General features: G+C 43.8%; 1 protein-coding gene across 1 annotated transcript in view; it reads right to left on the reverse strand.

Moving 5' to 3' along the window:
• Positions 1–19,512, reverse strand: part of HERC3 (HECT and RLD domain containing E3 ubiquitin protein ligase 3) — a 49,452-nt gene extending 29,940 nt beyond the window's left edge. Inside the window, exons 1-4 of the mRNA XM_082482026.1 lie at positions 19,229–19,512; positions 2,694–2,853; positions 1,161–1,237; positions 406–627 (exon numbers count right to left, since the gene is read on the reverse strand). Coding sequence (XP_082338152.1) covers positions 406–627; positions 1,161–1,237; positions 2,694–2,853; positions 19,229–19,454 — 685 coding nt within the window. The 5' untranslated portion in view covers positions 19,455–19,512. The remainder of the gene's footprint in view (positions 1–405; positions 628–1,160; positions 1,238–2,693; positions 2,854–19,228) is intronic.
• Between the last annotated feature and the right edge of the window lie 731 nt (positions 19,513–20,243).

Raw genomic sequence — 20,243 nt, forward strand, 5'->3', positions numbered from 1 at the left:
AAACAAGTTGGCAAACAAGGAGATGGGTTCACCCTGCTGTTTCTCAGGGAGAGCTTTTGCTCCACACCAATTTCAAACAAAATATGGACAAAGCATTTTTGAGAAGAGAAAGAAGGAATATGAGCACCTCCTTTGATGCCCGCATGTTGACACCCACATTTGAAAGATCTTTCTTTTGACCTTCCTGGCTTCCACTAACATCCACAAGGGGAAAAAAAAGTGTATTTGTTCCTACTAAGTTCAAAAAGCCTGTAGAGTCCATCAGAGACTGTTCCTCTGCCCTCTCCTCCCAAGGAGTTGCTGAGGGTTATGCATCTGCTCAGTAAAAATACACTGTCAATGCAAAAGGAGAGACTAGGCCAGTAAAGTCCATCCTTCATTCACCTAGGAGCATAATTTTAATACCTCGTTCATCACTTAATCCCAGCTGTCCTGAGCTGTTCTTCCCCCAGCCAAACACAGCTCCTGAGAGAGAGAGGGCAAAACTGTGGGCTCCACCTGCAGCAACCTGAGCCAAAGGGATTCCATCAAGAGACTTGACACGTTGTGGACTGGCTTGGGAGGGACATTCTTTACCCAGTCCCAGCTGACCATAGCTGTTCTGCCCCCATGTGAAGAACTGGCCATCTGAAACAAGAAAAGAAAGAGAACAGCAAGTAAAAGCTGGTCAACAGAAAAGTAAGTTTGTCAAAATGAACAAGAACAGATGCTGAGGCCTTCGCTCCTGCTCAAGTATTATGATGGAAAAATCAAGCAACACATTCTTTGCACAGTCTGAAGACACCAGGTAAACAAACAGATATACAACTAAGTACAAAATACAACATCAGACTGCTGTAGCATAAAATAGCGTAACAAAGAACAGTCCACACGTTGCATACAGAAGAGTAATAGCCAAGGATAATTTCAACAAAAAAAAATTAATTACACACATTTTTCTACATCAAGATGGAAAGCTTTTAAGTGTTCCTGCCACCGTTCACCGGTGAGACAGTGTGGCCTGTGCGTAACATGGCCTGTGATCCATTTTATAGCCTCCCATTTGGCCTAAAAGCAGTTGGGACAGGGATGTCCTTGGTTTATTATGCAGAAATATGCAACCTTGGACACTGCAAAATAACAGCACAAATCTTGGTAATAAATAATGAATGTTACAGTACCTGCTGCCAAAGCCAGGCAATGCCAATTTCCACAGGAAACCTGCAGTATCGTCTGTTGGTTCAATTTCTTTATCAACCTAAAAAAGACATTGTTAGAATAAGTGTCCACAAATACAGTATCACCTTAGTTCAAAATTATGATTTCCATTCCGATACTCGTTCTACACATACGCATAACCTATGATTTTGAGACTGAGGAATGGAGTTCCGAAGGTGATAGAGATCCATATATAATAGCTGCAAATCTGTGGAGACCATTAGACACTTGACTACTAACTCCAACTACGTTTCCTGCTATAACACTGAATCCAGCCATCTGGAAATGGTGAAAATAACTGGTTCTTGGTGTCTCTCTCACTACACTTTTTCAGGCATCAACATTTCTCATGCTGTCAGGGGCATAGCAGTTACTGTGAGTTACAGCAGCAAAACCGCTTCAGTGCTTTGTGCAGAGAATAGCATGTCAAAGATTCAAGTTATTTCATAAAAATGTTATTTTTATAATGGCACTATCACATTGACATGTGAGCTTGTCTCTCTCTGTTATAACGGAGTCACCTACAAGTTAAGGGCTGTTCTCCCACAGAGCCCTTCCGCTCAAACATCAATGTTTTGAGACTGAAACGCTTTTCCTTTAAATACCGTTTCAACAATGACAGCCACCCTAGACAGATGTCCCAAACTTCCGCTCTGTACTGGATCTGCAGAGGCAGACTGAATGAGAGACAGACTACAGTCGTTATTAATGTAGCAAGACACAACACCATTAAGTACAAAGAGACTAGTTTTCTTTATTATGGCAGTAAGCTGAGACCTATCATCTGTGAACTGCCTTGGACGGAGAAGCCTTGGTGTCTCCCACTGGCCACTGCCACCATCTACTTGTCCTTGCACTTAACCCTGTTAGTGCTCTGACACAGGTAAGACACATTAAATAAGTAAATGAAGAAGATTGAGCGCTACCCTAAAGTTTCTGAGCAACATTCGCTATTCAGAATTGCAGTAGGCTGGCTTAGTAGCTTTGCTGCTAACGGGCAACACCACAAAAGAGTTTCAGAGCTGAGGTGCCAGTTTATGCAGCTATTTATTTTTTTTTCCGTTATTGAAATGTATCTCCTACCTCAGAGGACTTCCTAGGGACTGAAATAGAGACAGATATCACACACAGCATTTCTATTTTTGGGTCCTCCCTCATGCACCTCCTTGCTCTGTACAAAACATGGTGGCATTTTTCATTGAGGAAGCCGAGCACATTCTGATTTTCTTTTCTGTGCCCCAAGCACACACAGGCAGAAGTCCTGGCCTGTCCAAACCTCCTGTGGACTCCCCTGAGTCCCAGGGGAGCTCAAGGACTACCAGTAGAGTATGGAAAATGAGAAGGCATCACTCTCACATCCCTATGTGAGAAGTGCCCGATTACTGCCCCTCTGAACAAAAGTGCTCCCACCAACTCCAGGCTGGAAGGTGAGCAACCCTTGATGCATCACCTCCAAGGAGCTACCTTAAGGAAACCCGAACCTGTTAAAAATTTACCTTGGTACTGCCACTGCGTCTTCGACAGTAGTGAGACCCAACTGTCCATCGCTGCCAGCACCCCAGGAGAAGAGCTGTCCCTGGTCGCTGAGCGCCAAGCTGTGAGACTCTCCACAGGCCACGTGCACAATGTGCTGCCCAGCGAGGGCTCCAATTTGCTCTGAGGAAAACAGAAAACCTCTCCAGTCACAGGATTCATCTCACAGTGACATGCAGACATCAGGTCTAGGCGAATTTGTTTGCAAAGCCATTCTGATGGGTGCACTGATCCCCTATTTATTTTTAAAACACTTCCTACAAGAGGAAAGCTCCCGGTTTTACTGAAAACATACAGCTGCTGAGCTCTTCTGAAAGCCTGATCTGTAAGTCAGGTACATGCCCCCAAGCACAATGACAGTCTACACACAGCCAGCCTCACAGATACAGGGAAACCTATCAGGTTATTTAGGAACAACCAGACTTCCTAGATCTGAGTTTTTTTCACTCAGTTTTGATGTGGGGATTAGCCAGGACCCAGAAGCTGGCAGAGCCTGTAAAACATATTTGACCTTCCACAGCTCTCATATCCAATGAAGACAAGTCATCCACAAAGGGTATGTGTTACGACATCCCCTGTGCTAAGCTTGGAACAGGTTTGAACCTATCAACCTATTACTACCACTGTCAGACACTCATAAAAAAAGTCCCATAAAAAGAGGCAAAGCAAGAAGACCTTATGGAGGAATAAAAGTGTGTGTGGGGGGATCACTCAGTCCTCTAGATGATCACCCACAACCGACTTTTCATCACTACACCATGTTAGGTAACTGCGGGAAAATAACAGAAGAATGCCAAGGCAGATTGTAAATACACTGAAGTGACTTGCAGCTAGGGTGTAGTAAAACACATATACCGTACTAATCTTTAATTTTGTGTGCTTAACAAGTAGAACATCTGTGTTTAGATAACACAAGCCTGTGATAGACTTAAACAGGCTTGAAATTCCCATCCTGCTGTGGGAAGGATCAAAGCACAGAGGTAAACTACGCCTGTGTGAAACCCTGATAAACAGGCGAAAACAGCAGGTTCAGCAATGCTCTAGCAAGGACTGAGCTTCGCGGTGCTTCCATTCCCACTTGTATGCCTCTGCCTGGGTGCTGCTTCGGGGATCCCCCAGTCCGTGAGATAACGAAAATAAATTTACTCTTTGCATTTCATCCATGGTTTTGTGGTTGCTCCCGTGTCCTGCCTGTGCCAGCTCACGCAGCAACTGAAGTATATTTGACAACTAGTCTTACAACATCAACAACCAAATCTTATTCATTGTGCAGAGTTTTTACAAATGCACATGAAAATGTCTTGTTTTGCAATAAAACATTGGAAATGCCACACATCTGATGGAAAAACTCCCCACAAGCCAGACAGAAGCAAAGTTGGTTTTCTTTTTTCTTCCCTGAATAAATACAAATGTTTCAGGTAGATAACGAAAGATTTCACCCTATAAGCTACAAGGCAGTGATTAGTTTTATTAAAGTCCCTCTTGCCCGTGATATGAGAGGGAAGGGTAGTTACATGTCATTCTATGAAAACGATACCCCGTATCAAGAAATCATTAACGTACTTAGCACGAAAAACTGCATACCAATCATTCTAAATGTATTAAGCAAATTTAAAAGGAATAGACCCCAAGGAGGGCTTGCCTTTTAAGTCTGGAATTCAGAAAATGAGAATAATTCCTAATGAATGTTATAGAAGAGAAAGGTGACAATTACTTAGATCTATTCTAACAGAGGAAAATGCTTCCTTTCACTCTAAAGAATTACTGGCAATGGAGGTGCAGATGACAAGTAATAAGTACACAAACATCTAGGAGGGCTTGAGGACTGGGCCTGCCTGCCTTTCAGCCATCCTTTAGCCCTGCAGCTCTTTCCAGCAGGACTAACTTCACCCAGTCCCACTGCCAACCCTACACAAAGACAGACAGGTTTTGCAGGCAGTAACTTGATTTGCACATGCAGTTTCCACACTTGGGCCCATAAGCATCCAACTGTAGCACTGCTTGGCAGCCTGTTTTATGTTCATTTGAACGTATAATTGAGGGAACCTATTTTTATAGTTGAGCTATAAACAACCAGCAGCTGTATGGGCTGGTCAAGGTCAATCACAAACAACAGACAAGGTATCTCAAGAGAACATGTGGCTACGGTCTCTTCCTCTCTGTCAACCAGCAAGACACCAAAATACCTGCTGCAATGTGCTGGACATGCCACCTAAGTTCAGCCAAGCTTGCTTGCCAGGGTGCATGGAGCCTTGCTGTTAGCCAGAGCACCTGAGCTCTTAAAACTGGTCACAAACTCAACAGCCTGTCTTTCTTCCAAAGATGGTCCCTGCCCACTGCCAAACATTCCAGGGCACAACATGAGCCTGACAAAAAGACAAACATGGACAATAAGCAAGGATAGGGCATCCATAATGAAGAATGTGTTTTGCTACCTGCAGCCATGACTGAGCTAATTTCTTCCCTGGGAAAGCAGTATTTGTCATTAAGTATATAATCTTATTTGCGAGCTGCCCGAGCCATGGGAGCACCTTGGGGAAGTGACAGAAGACTCAAGTGACCAAAGAACAGCATCAGGAGCTGCAGGAGGCAGGACTCTGATCACAGCAGTACAGCAACTGGAGAAAAAGTACCCTGCGGTACTGGGAGGCTCTGGCAAGGACTACGTAACAACAGCTTCACACACTAGGACATGGAGAGAACATCCAGCAGTTTTAGAAATCAAGAGTGGTCACTTCAGTCCCCACAGACTCTATCTTTAAATTTAATTCGGCAACACAAACCTGACCTTGCTCTATGTGCCATCCCAGGGGACTAATAAATACCAGCTTGTTTTGAAAGGCTGCCCTATGTCACTGAAAGCCTTCAGTGACTGCACTGCTCACCCAAGAAGCAGCATACAGCCTCACATGGACTTGCTGGGTAACCACAGGTCTGTCTTGGAGCTGGAGATCTTTGTCTTTAGAAATGTATGCCCATGGCCCATCTCACCACATTCCTAAGAGCCTGTATATCGCAGCTTGCCTGCAAAGTCATGAGAAATGTAAACTCCAAACAGTTTAAGTTTTACAGGCTCACACAAATGTCTTCCCAGAGATGGAAAAATGCCAGCCTTCCCCTGGGGGCACAGACAGCCTGGCCAAGCCAACAAGGGTCCCAGTTCACTGGTAGGCTTGCCAAGCCACTGAAAGTACCATCTCCCTGCTAACATGGGTAGTATTATCAAAGACATCTGACAATTATTTCTTTGTTGAGCTCCCATCCCTTCCTCACAACAAAATATGAGGCATTACAGTGATTGGTATACAACTGTTTTAATTTCCAGAGCATCACAACACCATTATTCATTCCCTAGAAGAGATGCATCACTGCACTGAGATGAAGGGTGCAAAGTGTGAAGTTTATTCTTAGTGTTGTGTCTTCAGTAACTGATGAATAAAATCAGTCAAGTGGAGCTTAACAGGCACAATTATATACAAAGCTAAACAGAACAAAACCCTGAAAGCAACAAGGAAGGGCTGAAGTACTTATGCAATACAGTATTTCAACATGTCATAAAACTTTCAGAAAAAACAAACAGAAAACCCCAAGTTCCAAGAAGCACATGCTGATCTTATCTTTTCTTTCTCAAGTCATCAGCTGTCTCAGAACAGCACCAACGCTTGGAAGTCATTTATCAGTTCTTCATATCTGGTGGAGTTCCAGTTTTCATTTCTCTCTTCTGTCCACTTTAACTCACGAATCTCAACATAAACAGACATATCAAGGTTTGATTTCTTTTGACCTTAACCTTGTTACGATCTTTTCATAAAATATACATTGAATCAATGAATGAGGTCCAGGCAAAACACCATCAGGACAGCTCTTCTCTGAATGGTGACAGGCCTGGTTCCCAGGACTGCTGTTCTGTTTTCTTGCCTGTTTGTGTTCACAGGGACACTCCAGCAAAAGTTGAGGACAGGTGCTATATGTTTCTGTGACTCAGCTTTTGAACAGTCAGTGCATTTAGCTTGAATGTCTGGAAATGCCGGTAAAGCTGGGCCAAGAATGAAAGCCCCTGAAAAAGCCCACCTTCAGTCCATAGCTTCACTACTTATAAAACAGGGCTTATACTTTGTCCCCAGTGTTGGAAAGCTATACAAGATCTTCAGTGTCTGCAACTGCTGAAAGCACAAAGCACTCAGTTATATTGCACTGACTGGAATGCACAGGCAATGAATGATTAATTAGCTTTCCTACTCCTAGTAAGTTTATCAGAGAGTTGGTACACCCTTTCTGTGTATAGCTTCCAGCTGCTCGCAGGACAGGCTTTTGCTAGAGGATGAGGCGGAATCCATCAGTCATATCTCTACTGGGATGTACACAAACAGCACCAGATGGCTTCTACTGTCCAAAAACAATGTAGAGAAGCCATCAGCCCTGAGGTGACACCTTCAGTGGCAAAATCTTGATTTCTTCACTGGTGAGAAGCAGCTGTGGCTTAGAAGAGTTTCAAGTGACTTCAGTCTGCCAGGACACCTGGCCAAAACTCCTCATTACTTCCACAGCTTGACAATAAGCAACTCAGAACATTTGCTCATCTTGGTTGTTGCTGTCTGCTAGAAAAGTGCTCACAGACTCTACAATAGGTGTCCTACTAGCATGCCTGGATAAGAAAGAGATGGTGGTAGAAATACAGGGGTGAAACAACTGTTGGCAAGAATCTCCTCTGGGTTAAATGCTAGCAGCTGGCAAGCCTGAGGACAGATGAGCCAATTTCTTCACATTGCCATGCTTGTTAATATAGTCCACATCGAGGATGCCTGAGCATTGTGTAACTAAAAATCAGAAGTGAGATATAACACTTTAATGCAGGAGGCAGCTCAATACTTAATCAGATACCAATATCAGCCTAAACTTTACCCATATGGTTTTTCTGTTCTCCAAGTACTGAAAAGCCTTAATTCTTACAGAAAATGAGCCGAGTTCTCTCCTTTTGGAGATGAATTACACCAACGCTTTAAACCATCTAACAGGATCAAGCTAGAAGCATTAGCGCTTACAGGAGCCTGATCCAACAGCCAAAAACTCCATGAAAGACCTGCTACTGCCTTCAACAGGTACAAGAAAATGAGAAAAAACACTATGGCCCAAACTTACCAGTCACCAGCATTTTATTTAACCACTGTACAAAAAAATCAAGTAAACAACAGTGGATCACCAAACTCCCTGACAAGATTTTTATACATTAAGTAGGAAACTTCAGCTGACTGCTGATTCCCCCAGTCTCCACCAGCACATCCCAGAGATGCTTCTACATATGGACATCCTGGCTGCATTTCTAGTCTGTGATGAGCTTCATGATTTCAGCCCCAAGGAAGTCAGCTGAGCATTAAAATACATCCAAGTGTTTTAATGAAACTGGAAAAAGGAAAAGAGAAAAAACAAAGTGCAGCAACTGAAATGTTGCAACCCAAAGGGCACTAAGAGAGTACACCCAAGATTTCGCCCTCCCCTTATGAAGGGTTCTCCTTATTTTGTCAGCATAACTTTAACAATATCTTCGCATTTCAACGCTTTTACTAGTATTAGCAGCACGAGTACACTCATCAACTTTTCCAGGAAAAATCATCCCCAGTGGAAGTGTGATTCTGCCACTTGGAAACTGGTAACTAGGGAGGGGAAAAGTCATACTGTTTTTCAGGGCCTTTTTTGCTTCTTCCTCTCTCCTTTAAAGCCCCCAAGAATGAGCCTCTGATTTCCCTCTGAACACTTTCAACCCCAAGCACCTAGGTACCTTGGGCTCACAGCTGCCATGGACAACATCTGGAACCCAGGACTGGGAGGAAGAAATCAGACTCTAAGCCACTTAAGCAAAAATACAGATTTTCCAAAGCTATTGGGTGCTTTTGAAAACATAATCTAACCCAGCCAGCTAAAACTGCTCCTGGGGCTTCATTCACACCACCTCTGTGTGCTGTGGTTTGTCAGCAGTAACACCAGAGGAAGGCTCACAGGGAGGAGGTAAGGGCTGAAGGACAGTTTCAGGAACACACCTTTGTGACTGCAGACAGCCTCTGGCATGGCCAGGTGTACAACATGCACAACACGTAGGCAGCTGGAACCACCCTGCCCAACACCAGCCCCACAATTTCACCCCTGCTACCTTCCTTCTCCTTGCTGAGCCTCTCTGAGAAGAGATTACATGCTTGTCATGTCTTGCATCCAGAGTACATGAGTCTGCTGCTCCCAAAGGTGTGGGAAACCTCGTGCTCTGCACAGCACAAGACTCCAAGAGCAAAGCCATAGGGAGGCCACATCCCTGCTGTACAACAGCAACCCTTGCTTTCTGCCTGCTGTTCTCACCCATGTATGTCAGCCCACCTTATTGTCAAACTTCTCTTGTTATGGGGCAAAAGCTCTGAAGTATGGAGCAAATGTTTCCATAAGCATGTAACCTCCTCCAACTTTTCACAACTGAATTTTTACTATATCCATCAACAAGGCTAGGTTTTACAAGTCCAACTCACAAATCTTAAGGTCTTCCTTTCACAAGCTTCATGAACTGTCATTACGCTTGCAGCAGAAAGCTGAGCAGTACCAAGAGCAGCCCAATTAGAGAGACTGGCAACAGCAGCACTGGAGCTGATAAGGCTCTGATAATTTTATTACAAAGAAATGTACACAGAGTAGACTCACTGAACAAAAAATAAATGAGGGGAAGATAGTAAAGGACAGAGGACACACCAAAGCAGGTGACATTCCCAGGAACACTGTTGGTCACAGGGGTGGGAACACTGTCTATAGGTCAAGGCTGAGAAACTCCAAGTAACAGAGACAATGATTCTGCAGTCCCCTTTCATCCACAGGCACTAATGACACTTATCAAGATGACTGTTTCCCTGCACAACACATACAGTACTGCTCATCAGTTCAGATAGCCCAGCTATTCACAGGCTTAAATCTCGGAGAGGCTGGTTTAGTTATTAGCACTTCCTTCACTTTATAAAGCTGCCTGTGGTCATGTCAAGGCATGAATGTAAGAGCAATAAGTGAGAGGCCACCATGACAGCCCAGTATGTCACTTCACATACGCTTTGCCAGCTACTCCCCCTCACAGCTATGAAAGCAGACACCCACCCTGAGAAAGCAAGTCCCTTCCTCAGACATAGCTACAGAAAACCTTTTACCTCCCCACATCACTGCCTTTTGTCTAGGGGACACAGCCTCTCCGAGGAGCCGTAGGCAGACTGGTGTGGGCACAGCTAGACAGAGAAGGCTCCTGGGAAGGGCTGGGCAGGCAGAGAAGGCTTCAGTCTGACAAGTATCAGCTAGCAGAGGGAAGAATCCACCTTCAGACCCTGGAGGTAAACAAGTAAGGGCAGCTCTTTCAAAGAGGGAAGGCACCAAGATTTGTGAGAGAAACATAGGAAAAAACATATGTTCAGAAAACCCAGAGAGCCTGTTTTCCTCTTCAGGTAACTGCAGAGAGCAGTAAAGGTGGTAACTCAGCCAGGTTTGGCTGGCCACTGACAGCACAGAAGCTGAAGCCAGGCTGTGACTGCTGAGAAACCCCCAAGGTCCACCATGCACACCCCAGGAAGTGCTATGGCTCCAGGGCAGTAACTCCAGCATGGGCAGGATGCACTAGACTTTGGGGAGACATGCTGAGGATGGACGCCAGCAGTGGAAGGAGTAATCAGGGAGATGGGTGTGTAGATACTGGATTTGATGTGCTGGTATTACACAGTGGAAACCTGTATTTCTGCCTGAGAAATCCCAAACAAAACTACAGCAATCTTGAGAGCTGTGACAAAGGTCGATGGCAGTAAGCAGGGATAGCAGACTAGGGAAAAGGAAGAATAAGCCCATCACTACAGTCCATCACAGCAACATGGAGGAGTTAACATAGTCCTGTGGTAATTATTGAGCCAACCTTATAAGTGCAAAAGAAGAGGCAACCAGCATAAAATTGACAGCTCTGCCTAAAAGCCAGCACTTTCACCTCCTAGCACTGCAAGGAAGAAATCTGTTTCTTCCCTGCAGTGCTCCCTCAAACACAGCACTGTTCTCTTCCCAGCTGCTTTAACCCAGCTCCTTCCAGCATACATGCTGGCAAACCACAACAGCTTTAAGGCTCAAAGACCCAGGAATGTCTACAGCCTGTCCTTGGGGCTCAGTCAGTTGCTCCAGGCAGCAAATCACTGTCCCAGGAGGTAAGATAAGAGTTTACTATTATCCAACTGCTGCACTCAATCCTGCAGATCCCTGCTGTACAAGTGTCCTTCTTTGGCAGGTGATCATGGCTGAGCAGACGGCTCAAAGTGAAGCACCTCCAAGACCCTGCAAGACAAAGAGCACTGCTATATACCATACACATTGCAAGCCAGCCACAAGGGCTTCGCTCCGTTTTTTGCCTCTGGACTGGTGCTATTTTGCCATCTTTTCACATTATTGGAGCAGGTTTGCACAACAGGAAGCATTTAGCCTTCACATGGGCATTTTATATTTTCTTCTAGACAGGAGGCTACATTTTCTAGGTAGCTACACTTGGCAGAGTCTCACTTGTGGCAGCCCCAGGCTTTGACAAAGTAGCATGTGATTTTCAAAAGCACTCTGTGTGCTCCTCACTCTGTTCCCATTTATTCCAATCCTGCAGTGATTCACATGGGAGCAAGGCAAAGCCACATGTTCCTGAAAAGCTACTCCTGCACAGTGCAGACTGAGTGCAGCACCCTTGCCCTTGCTGTCAATGACATCCCCATTGGGTTCACTAATACTGCTTGAGAATATGTTACTGCAAAGCAGCATGGTGACTGAGAAAGGCAGGTAATGAATGCAGCCCTATTACATTTACATTTACAGAAGTTTTAGTTTTCTCTACTGTAAGATTTGAAGGGCATTCTGAGAATAGGAAATATAAGCATCTGTACATTCCTTCTTGGTGAGTTTATATAGGCAGGCAGCTGTTTAAAAGGCAGGTCAGGTGCTAAGAGAGTGGCATTTCTTCACAGCTCTGCTGTAGGAACAGCTGTTTTCTGCTAGCAGCCTTAAGTGTCAAAAATATTTTATTTCTGAGAGGTTTCACAGAGATCTTTGAGATAAATTTTTCTTTCCAATACAGCTTAAGGAAGAGTATCAGGCTGTTTAATGTTGACCAAGTCAAACTTAATCAGAGACACGGTTATGCATCTTCTGGAAGATTTGATGTCTACAGACAGAGCAAGCAACAAGCATATACCATGAGCCAGAATCAAAATCGGTCTTTCCACATAATAGTTACACACTGAAAAACAAGCCAACTCTTTTCCATCAGGAAAGGGGACATTCATACTGAAGACCCTATACACTCTTGTGAGCCTTCAAGATTAAATCATACAGAAAGCTTTACATTCACCTTTACCAAACTCAGGCTTTGTTACCTCAAAATACGCCTGCATGTTTTCATGCAAAGGAAACCTAGGATAGTAAGGCAAGAGAAAAAGCAAAACATCCTTTCTGAAGAAAAGCACCAAGGCTGCTTTATTGGGAGCGAGAATAGAGTTTTTGGAGTTGGTGGGGAGAGATTTCTTATCTCAGACATCTATTCATAGACCTCCTACACAAAAGTTGCCCAATAACTGCATAGTGCAATTTGTGGTTGTGTCTCGTAACGCATCTTGAAGACAAGAACAATGAACTTCCAGCATCAACAGCCAAACTACTGAAATCTCTCCTGGAAGCTGGGACTCTAACCCCTACCTATGCATTCACAGCTTAATGAAATCATCACTTTCATCTAGCACAACTATTCCGAGTACAAAAAGGTTGAGGCATTCAGAAAATGCGCATCTATCACCTCTAGCTTCTATACTGCTCTTTCCCTTTACCTCACCACCCACCCATTTTATCCTGAACCCATCTTTTAGCTTCAGCATGGTTGCAGGAGAGGGGACAGTCATTAGCACCATACAGCATGCCAACACCAGGGTTTCATGCTCCTTCCAAGCCAGGCATGCAGACAGCCTTTATTTCTCTGTTGCACCTTCAGAAAGCCTTTGAATAGTACACACAATACAGGAATAACAAATATTACCAAGATAGATGCAAGTTTAGGTTGCTAAACTGCCCTACAAATCCCCAATTAAAGGGAAAGAGATGGTCATTCCTACTCCAGCTCTTCCTTTTGAGACAAAGGGACATTAAAATGGTCCCTCACATCCTCAGTAACATAGGCTGTACTGATTCAAAAAAAAAAAAACAACACCAAACCCACACCAGTATCTTGCTTCCCTGCGCTCACTCTTGTTTTCACCCCTCAAAGTGAAATCAAGAGAGATCTTGTTGTTGTAGTAATACATGTGTTTTTAGAAATAGCACTTCAGAGTTACATCTGAGAACACATTACAGCTATTTCAGGCTCAGACTGTAAATTTCTTTACTGACAAGAGACCAGATTTCTACTGGTTTAGGCTCTGCTAAAGAGCCTTATTTCTCTTCAGTTCAAGGTCTCCTAATCCTGCAATCTCAGAGCGTATTGGTGAAAGTCAGTTCTCATGATTGAGACCACACAAATTTTAAAACAGCCCACTATAAATATCTGGCATATTCAGAGCCCTCGGCCAAACAATTCAACATAATGCATGCATATTTAAGATACCTAAGGGAAAGCACTTCCTTTGATTTTATTTCTCATTTGACCATATACATATTGTTTCTAAATGAAGTAATTTTTTAATCTAGCCTTCTAATTTTGAAACCTAAAAATCATCCCGAAGCCCAAATTGCACTAATCCAACTGAGATGGACACACCATAACACAAGTCCACATTGCTGGATGCTGCTGCAGTCAGTAGTGGAAGCATAACAATCTCAAATAGCTTGGTCAGATCCTGTGAGCGATCAAAGGAGGGAAAAGGACAAGTACAAATAAACACACCTGACTCTGCAATGGATGGCCAGTTTAGTGATCTGACTCTTCTTACAAATAAGATTTACAATAGGTGCTAAAACATAAGTTGTGTCCTAATCCTTCCTTTTTTATTTTTCCAGTTTAAAGTCAGCTGCTGCAGGCCAGCACCAAAGACCTGACTCTGCAAGGGCCTCCCTGTCCCCCAGGTCACTTCATCCGTCCCCATAGATCCCTCAGCACACTCCTTTCCACGCTCATCCTCCCAGGCTTGGGCAGGACTGATACCTACAAGCAGAGCTGCCATGCCTCTACTACATCTTTTACAGCATGCAGCTCTGCTTTGGGGGTGTAGAGAGAGTGTGATGAATGCAAAGCAGGACCCTCCCAGACCACAGCACTTGGGAAGCACCGCAATAGCTGCATGCTGAGCCTCAGCTCCATGCCCAAACAGGAGGACAAAAAAAAAAAAAAAAAAAACTGTCTCAGATCCTCTGTGAAGAGCCTGCTTAGTGGACCCTCCTAGTTACTGGTGTTTAAGCTCTTTTTTTCTTGTTTCACTCCTCATGCAAAGAGGAGGAAGGCAGGGGAAATTTACCATTCTTCTGCCACTGTCACCCCACCCATTAGCAGCTTTCAACCTTACCTATTCAGTGCAGCAGCCCACCTCCTCCTCTGCAACCTGCTCACTGCCACGGCTGCTTCCAACACACACAAGCCTTGCCACCTCTCCTCCTGAGCAACCAGGGCCTCCTGGCTGACTTCTCACCCACCAGGAATAAGCTAAAAGAGGAAGATCCATACAGACTGCCCTTCCAAGCAGGTCGCACATCTGAATTCTCAGCTGTTACAGGGTTTATGATTAACAGGCATGCCACAGTGAGCACCAAGGTCTCTGGTCACCGTAACCCCGTGCTGAAGTTCAGGACAAGTGGATTTATGTTTGAAAAGAAATGTCATTGAGTTCAGAGAAATCCAGGGGATCTGGATCATGTAGTGTTTTGTGTTTTTTTTTTTTTTTTTTTTTTTCTTTTGGTGGGTTTTTTTCCTGCCTTTTTTTTTTTTTTCTTTGAGAGAGTGAACCTAATGATGTTTCTAGCCCTGCAGCTATAAGCAAATAGATTCCACAATGCACATGGAAGCAATGCTACCCTGCATATTTGCATCCAGACAGGAAATTCAGTAAAAAAGCATGGGTTTGTCTGCTATATGTTACCATATGAAACATTTGAGGCAAATTTGGCACCATTTTCCTGTAACTCCCTTGAGACATTAGTTACCAAAGCCCAAGTTTTCTCAGTAGCAGAAGTCAAATGAAGTCTGAATGGCTTGCAGAGTACAAATCTCTAAACCAGAAAGTTTCACATCTCAGACTCAAGCATGTTTCTAAAGCTTTACAAATGGCTAAGAACCAGCTAGTTTTACATGCCTCTAATTCAGCCCAAATCCCAAAAGAGCCTTTACCTTTAGGTACCTGGGTCAGCCTTTTGTTCCCCAGTACATGCCTACACATTCAGATAAAACACACTTATCTAAGAATCATCACAGGGAGTCAAGACATCATGTCAGACCTGGAGAAAATCACTCCAAGTGATACTACAGGGCTAAAGAAGTAGAAATTTAGATATAATTACAGAGAATAAATTTTACGTTTCCTAAAACTATGGCAGTACAAAATTATCTCTTCCTATTGAAGACACGTTAACATCTGATGATGCTCAGGAAATTAATGCAAACTCAGACTGATTTTGTATAACAATGGGCTCAATACTGCACAACTAAGATCGCCAAGTTCCTTCTCCTAAGCTATTGTCAGAGACTCTGGGGACTCCCAAGTGTCTAACAACACAAGTAAAAATTAAGACAGATCAGACAGAAGCTTTATTAACTATGGTCACAGTGAGAGAACACCAGGACAGTGCCTCCCCCTCTGCATCCCTGCCAAGTGACTGCAGAGACAAACTATAGACTGTTTCAGGGGAAAAAAAAAAAAAAGTGTGAGGAAAAATAACAATTTCAATATTAACAAAGCCAGATACCCATCCCTGAGAGGAATGGACTCCTCAAGTAGCTTGCTACCCACTACAATTCAAAGAAGGAATGAAACAGTAAATAGCATGACAATGTGGGCAGATGGCCCTTAGTGGAGCCCATAGGAGTGGCACACCTGGTATTACCCTAGCTCAGAAATGGGGAGTTGGAAACAATCACAAGCTGTTAGCTTTTAGTCTAAAGGAATGGTCTAAGAAGTTTATCCAAACTAAAAGAGATCTTAAATATTAATTTTATCACCACAATGTAAAATCCAAGGAAAAGGCGCTTCTAGAAAATAAACCTCTATTGACTCATATTCATTCAGTGGCATGTACTCCCCCAGTACTTTCTGTTCCCTGTAGTGGTGAGCCACAAGAACCACTTCACTGGTTGCTATCCTGTCACTGAATTACATCCACAAAGCTCAGGTGATGTGACAGCAAACACAGCTTTTTAATTATCAAGTTTCTTTCAATTCAAAAGGTGCCCTCTAAGGGACTCCTCTAAGAGGAATTACTGAAACACACTTCTATGGCACTGTTTGAGGTTTTTGCAAGTAGCATGAATGAGAAGCAAAACTGAATCCTCCTACTACAGATACATGTAAATGGGCAGTAAAAAAGTGAAAAAGTATTTATTGGGAATACATAGTAAGGGAAGAAAGGGAGGCAAAGTCTTCAAAAGCACAAATATAACAACTCTTCTCCCACTGGAATTCATTAGTAAAACCTGTAAGCTTTTCAAGGAGAATAGGGTTAGATCCATGTTCAGTGCATTGCAAAGTCCCACAATTTTATTCGTGAGCAGACATCATCCTGGGAAATAATCATCTCTGGATAAACAACATGATCACACATTCTGAAAACACTACTTGAAGCCTTTCAGCATGCTGGCAGCATAAGCCTCACGTACACACACAAAAAAGTGCAAGAGGTAAAAGGGAGTTTCCTCTTACGAGCACAGACCTGGGCAGCAGGAATGAGATAACTCCACCCCTCTAAAGTCATCCAGCATTTTTATACAGCCTTCAAAAGGTCCAAGACCCCCCACATATTTTCATGTCCTGATGTCTAACATGACCAAGCCCGTCTGCAGGCCATGGTAAGCATCTCTGAAGTCCAGAAGGGGCTCTCCAGAGGCTGCCTGAAGGGAGCAATCAGTCTTGCATCACAACCTCCCGCAGCAGGAGATGCAGCTCACTTTCAGAGCTGGGCAGAGGTCAGACACTTTTAGCTGCTCTCACAGGCTAGGCAAAAATCAAACCACAAGGCAGTAAAAACCAAGAGGCCTCACTCAGCCCACACCACCCTGTCTGGCAGAGGCTGGAGAGATCCAGCTTGCAAGACTCCCAGTTCCGGGCATTTCTCCCATTCGCTCCCTCAAATACCTGCTGGCAGTCTTCCCTCCATCTTCAACAGCTCAGGACCCTATGGCCCACACATACATCTTCACTTGCTACCAGACAGAGCTTTTTTCATAGATCCACAACTAAGAAAGTCTTCTGTATAGAAAGGTATGTCAAAGATTCTAAGGTCATTTTTATCCTATGCAGGGAAGGTGGGGTTCAAAGATGGTGGCTCGATTCTTCTTGTTCCTCTCTGCGAAACAGAACTAAGAAATTCAGCTCCCATTGCCGGAAGCCAAAGCAGACCCACACAAAACAGTGTGTGGGATGGGACTCTCCCCCAATTTACTGCTATCATAAAGACTGCTGTGGCTGTTCACCATAAGCTAAAAAGAAAGGCTGTTCCTTACTTTACAGCACACCCCTCCCACCTGCCCCAACCAGCAGAAACTCCACTGCAGGCAAAGCCAGTAGTGCTGTGTCAGTAGATAAACATGATTTCTCAAGGATGGTCACAGGCTCCTCAGAGAACAGCACTGCAGAACCTTTTTCAGAATAACTGCAAGTTATTCTGAAAACCAGTAACAGTCTCGTAATTTAAAGTGTAGAAAGGCACTTGGGATCAAACCCAAATAAATTTTTATTTCTATTTCCAAATCTCAGACTGCTCCTTTTCTAGAGTCCTAGCTGAAGACAGGATTACCTAGTTGCTACAGGTCTACGCTTCAGCATTCAGGATTCGTAAGATCCATTCCCAGCTCTGACCTATGTGCTGTGAAGCCTCCATTTCATTACCATCTTAGACTTGCTTTATTTTGTGGGCAAAGAGCAAACTAACTCAAAAGTGTTTCTCAGAGTACACACCTACAGCACACAGAAGGGTAGCACTGAATTTCTGGGACCTCTGCACTGGAGTCATGCAGCTAGTTAGAGGACTTGCAGGACAAAGTATCCTCATCAGATCAGGTGGAATATTCACTATGCTTGGCTTCCTTTTACTAAGCATCTCATTAATTCAAGGGCCTAAGTTTACAAGTCCTCAGAAGATGAACAGTGGTTGCGCACAGAGAGGACTTAAGCACTCCTGATAGACCTGACCTCTTTTAGTAATTGCCTGAAAATCACTTTTAGGAAAAGCAAAAGAGGGCAGATTCAAGGTCAACTCCTCTAATCCAGCATCACAGACATCCAGCACCTCATGCTTGAGAGAAAGAGACAAAATACACTGACAGAAAAAAAGTAGTGGAATCAGTCAGGTCAGATTTGCACATACTACATGGGAAACTGTGGGTATTTTGTACACATCTTATATCTGTCCTCCAATAATAAGGTATGCTACAGAAGCCCCAAGTCCTACAGAGGGTAGCCTGTAGTTTGAGGAATGATGATGTCTTATTGCTCTAATTACCCATGGAGGGATTTTTATTATGTTATGGAAACATATGGAAAATACCTGTATCTTTACCACATGCCAAAACCAAGAAATTAACGGAAAGTGAATTGTAAGGTCGACATTCAAAACAACGTCAGTAAGAAAGGCTTCAGGGTTTCTCAGAATAACAATACACAATTAAACCACTCCTTCACCCTGGGAAGGAGAGGCATCAGCTGCCTATGGATCAGCACACACAGGTTCTGCCTGTTAGAACACAATGAAGATGCAATTTGAGTCTGGGGAACACGAGGCTACAATGACCTCTTCCTAGATTAAGAAAGCATGAAGGGGAGAAGGCACAAATCAACAAGGTATTTTCAAGAGAGGAAAACAAAATTTATAACTCCTCTTGGCCAAAAGCAAGATTATTCTCCACAACTATACTCACAGATCTATTCTTTTTGAGGTAAATGAGAAAATTCCCCAAAATAACTGAACAAGAGTAGGCATAAGGATACAGTACAACTGGAAAGACAAAGTAGAACACACTTGTGACTCATGGCCCTCTCTTCCCTTTTATAAAAAAAGCAACATAATGCCAAATAACAAAGTCTGCCCTGAGACCATCTGCGCTTGCCTCTGTTTTGATGCATTTCCCAGACAAACTGAGCAGACCTGTCCCCCCCACCCATGCTGCTCAGCTTTAGCTTTCCAGAGCCAGCAAATATTATTCAGCATCATTACTGTGTTATTACACATGATCTTGAGCTCTGTTAGCTGCTCCAGCTCCATAGCAATCAACACAAAGCAGCTTCCATGGTCTTCCCAGCCCACCAGCCTCGACACAGTTTGAAGCACGTGTAGAAAGCGAACTTACCTGGCTTGCTTCCTTCACAGTCATGCCCCAGTTGGCCTTTGGTGTTCAAGCCACAGGTATACACTTCCCCATCTTCCAACAGGAACACAGAGTGGTTTCCTCCACATGCCACCTCCTTCACATTTCTGTCATGAATAAATCCATACACCTGCGGTTCAGGAATGATGACCTGGAGGTTGCTACCTATCCCAGGTTGTCCAAAAGACGAGTAACCCCAGCATAGCATTTTCTCTCTTTTCAGCAAGTCATGTATCCTTCCTGGGCAAGAGAAACAGGGGAGGGAGTGTGAATGAAGCAAGCAGTCAAACGGTCCCACAGAGATGAGCTGCTCAGAGCAGGAGGTGGAAACAACCAAAAAAGGCATTTCCTGCATGATTATAAGGCTTGTGGACCTGAGGGTAAAAAGGGATTTCCACCATTGCACAGACAAACAAAGAGGAATCAAGCCAGCTCAGCTCAGGTGCTGAATCAGCACCTTCATGCCCTGGCCATCTCCATCTGTAAGGCAGTAGAAGTGTTCTGAAACCCAGTAGACCTGAACTTTTATTTCAGCAAAATCACTCTGCTTTGAAAACCAAAAATCAACCTTCTCCCCAAACCAACTGTAATGCTTTTTAGACTAATGGGTCCAAACATGAACTTTGAGTGTTATAGTGTCATATCTGGGACCGCTGCTTAAAGAAGTCTTTAAAAAAAAAAAACAAACAACCTCAAAGCTGGTCATACTAGTCCTGAATAGACAGACACAGGTATTTGTGGTGTACTGGCCAATACAGAACTGTATTATTTCTGATAAATCTAGAATAAGTAGTATTTTACCCAACAAAACACATTCTTGCAACCCAAATATGTGCACACACACACCCCACACCCCCAAACTTCCCAAGAAGTAGCAGTTCACATGGAGCAGCACACCGACAGCTTGGCCGCGACAACAACGTACAGATAACACTGACACAACTTGCCAGCAGTCAGGTGTTATCTTTTGTGCTGCACTCAGGAAAAGTCAGGCATT

The sequence above is a fragment of the Vanellus vanellus genome (genome assembly GCF_965231255.1).
Source record: "Vanellus vanellus genome assembly, chromosome: 4".
In the NCBI taxonomy this organism is placed as follows: domain Eukaryota; kingdom Metazoa; phylum Chordata; class Aves; order Charadriiformes; family Charadriidae; genus Vanellus; species Vanellus vanellus.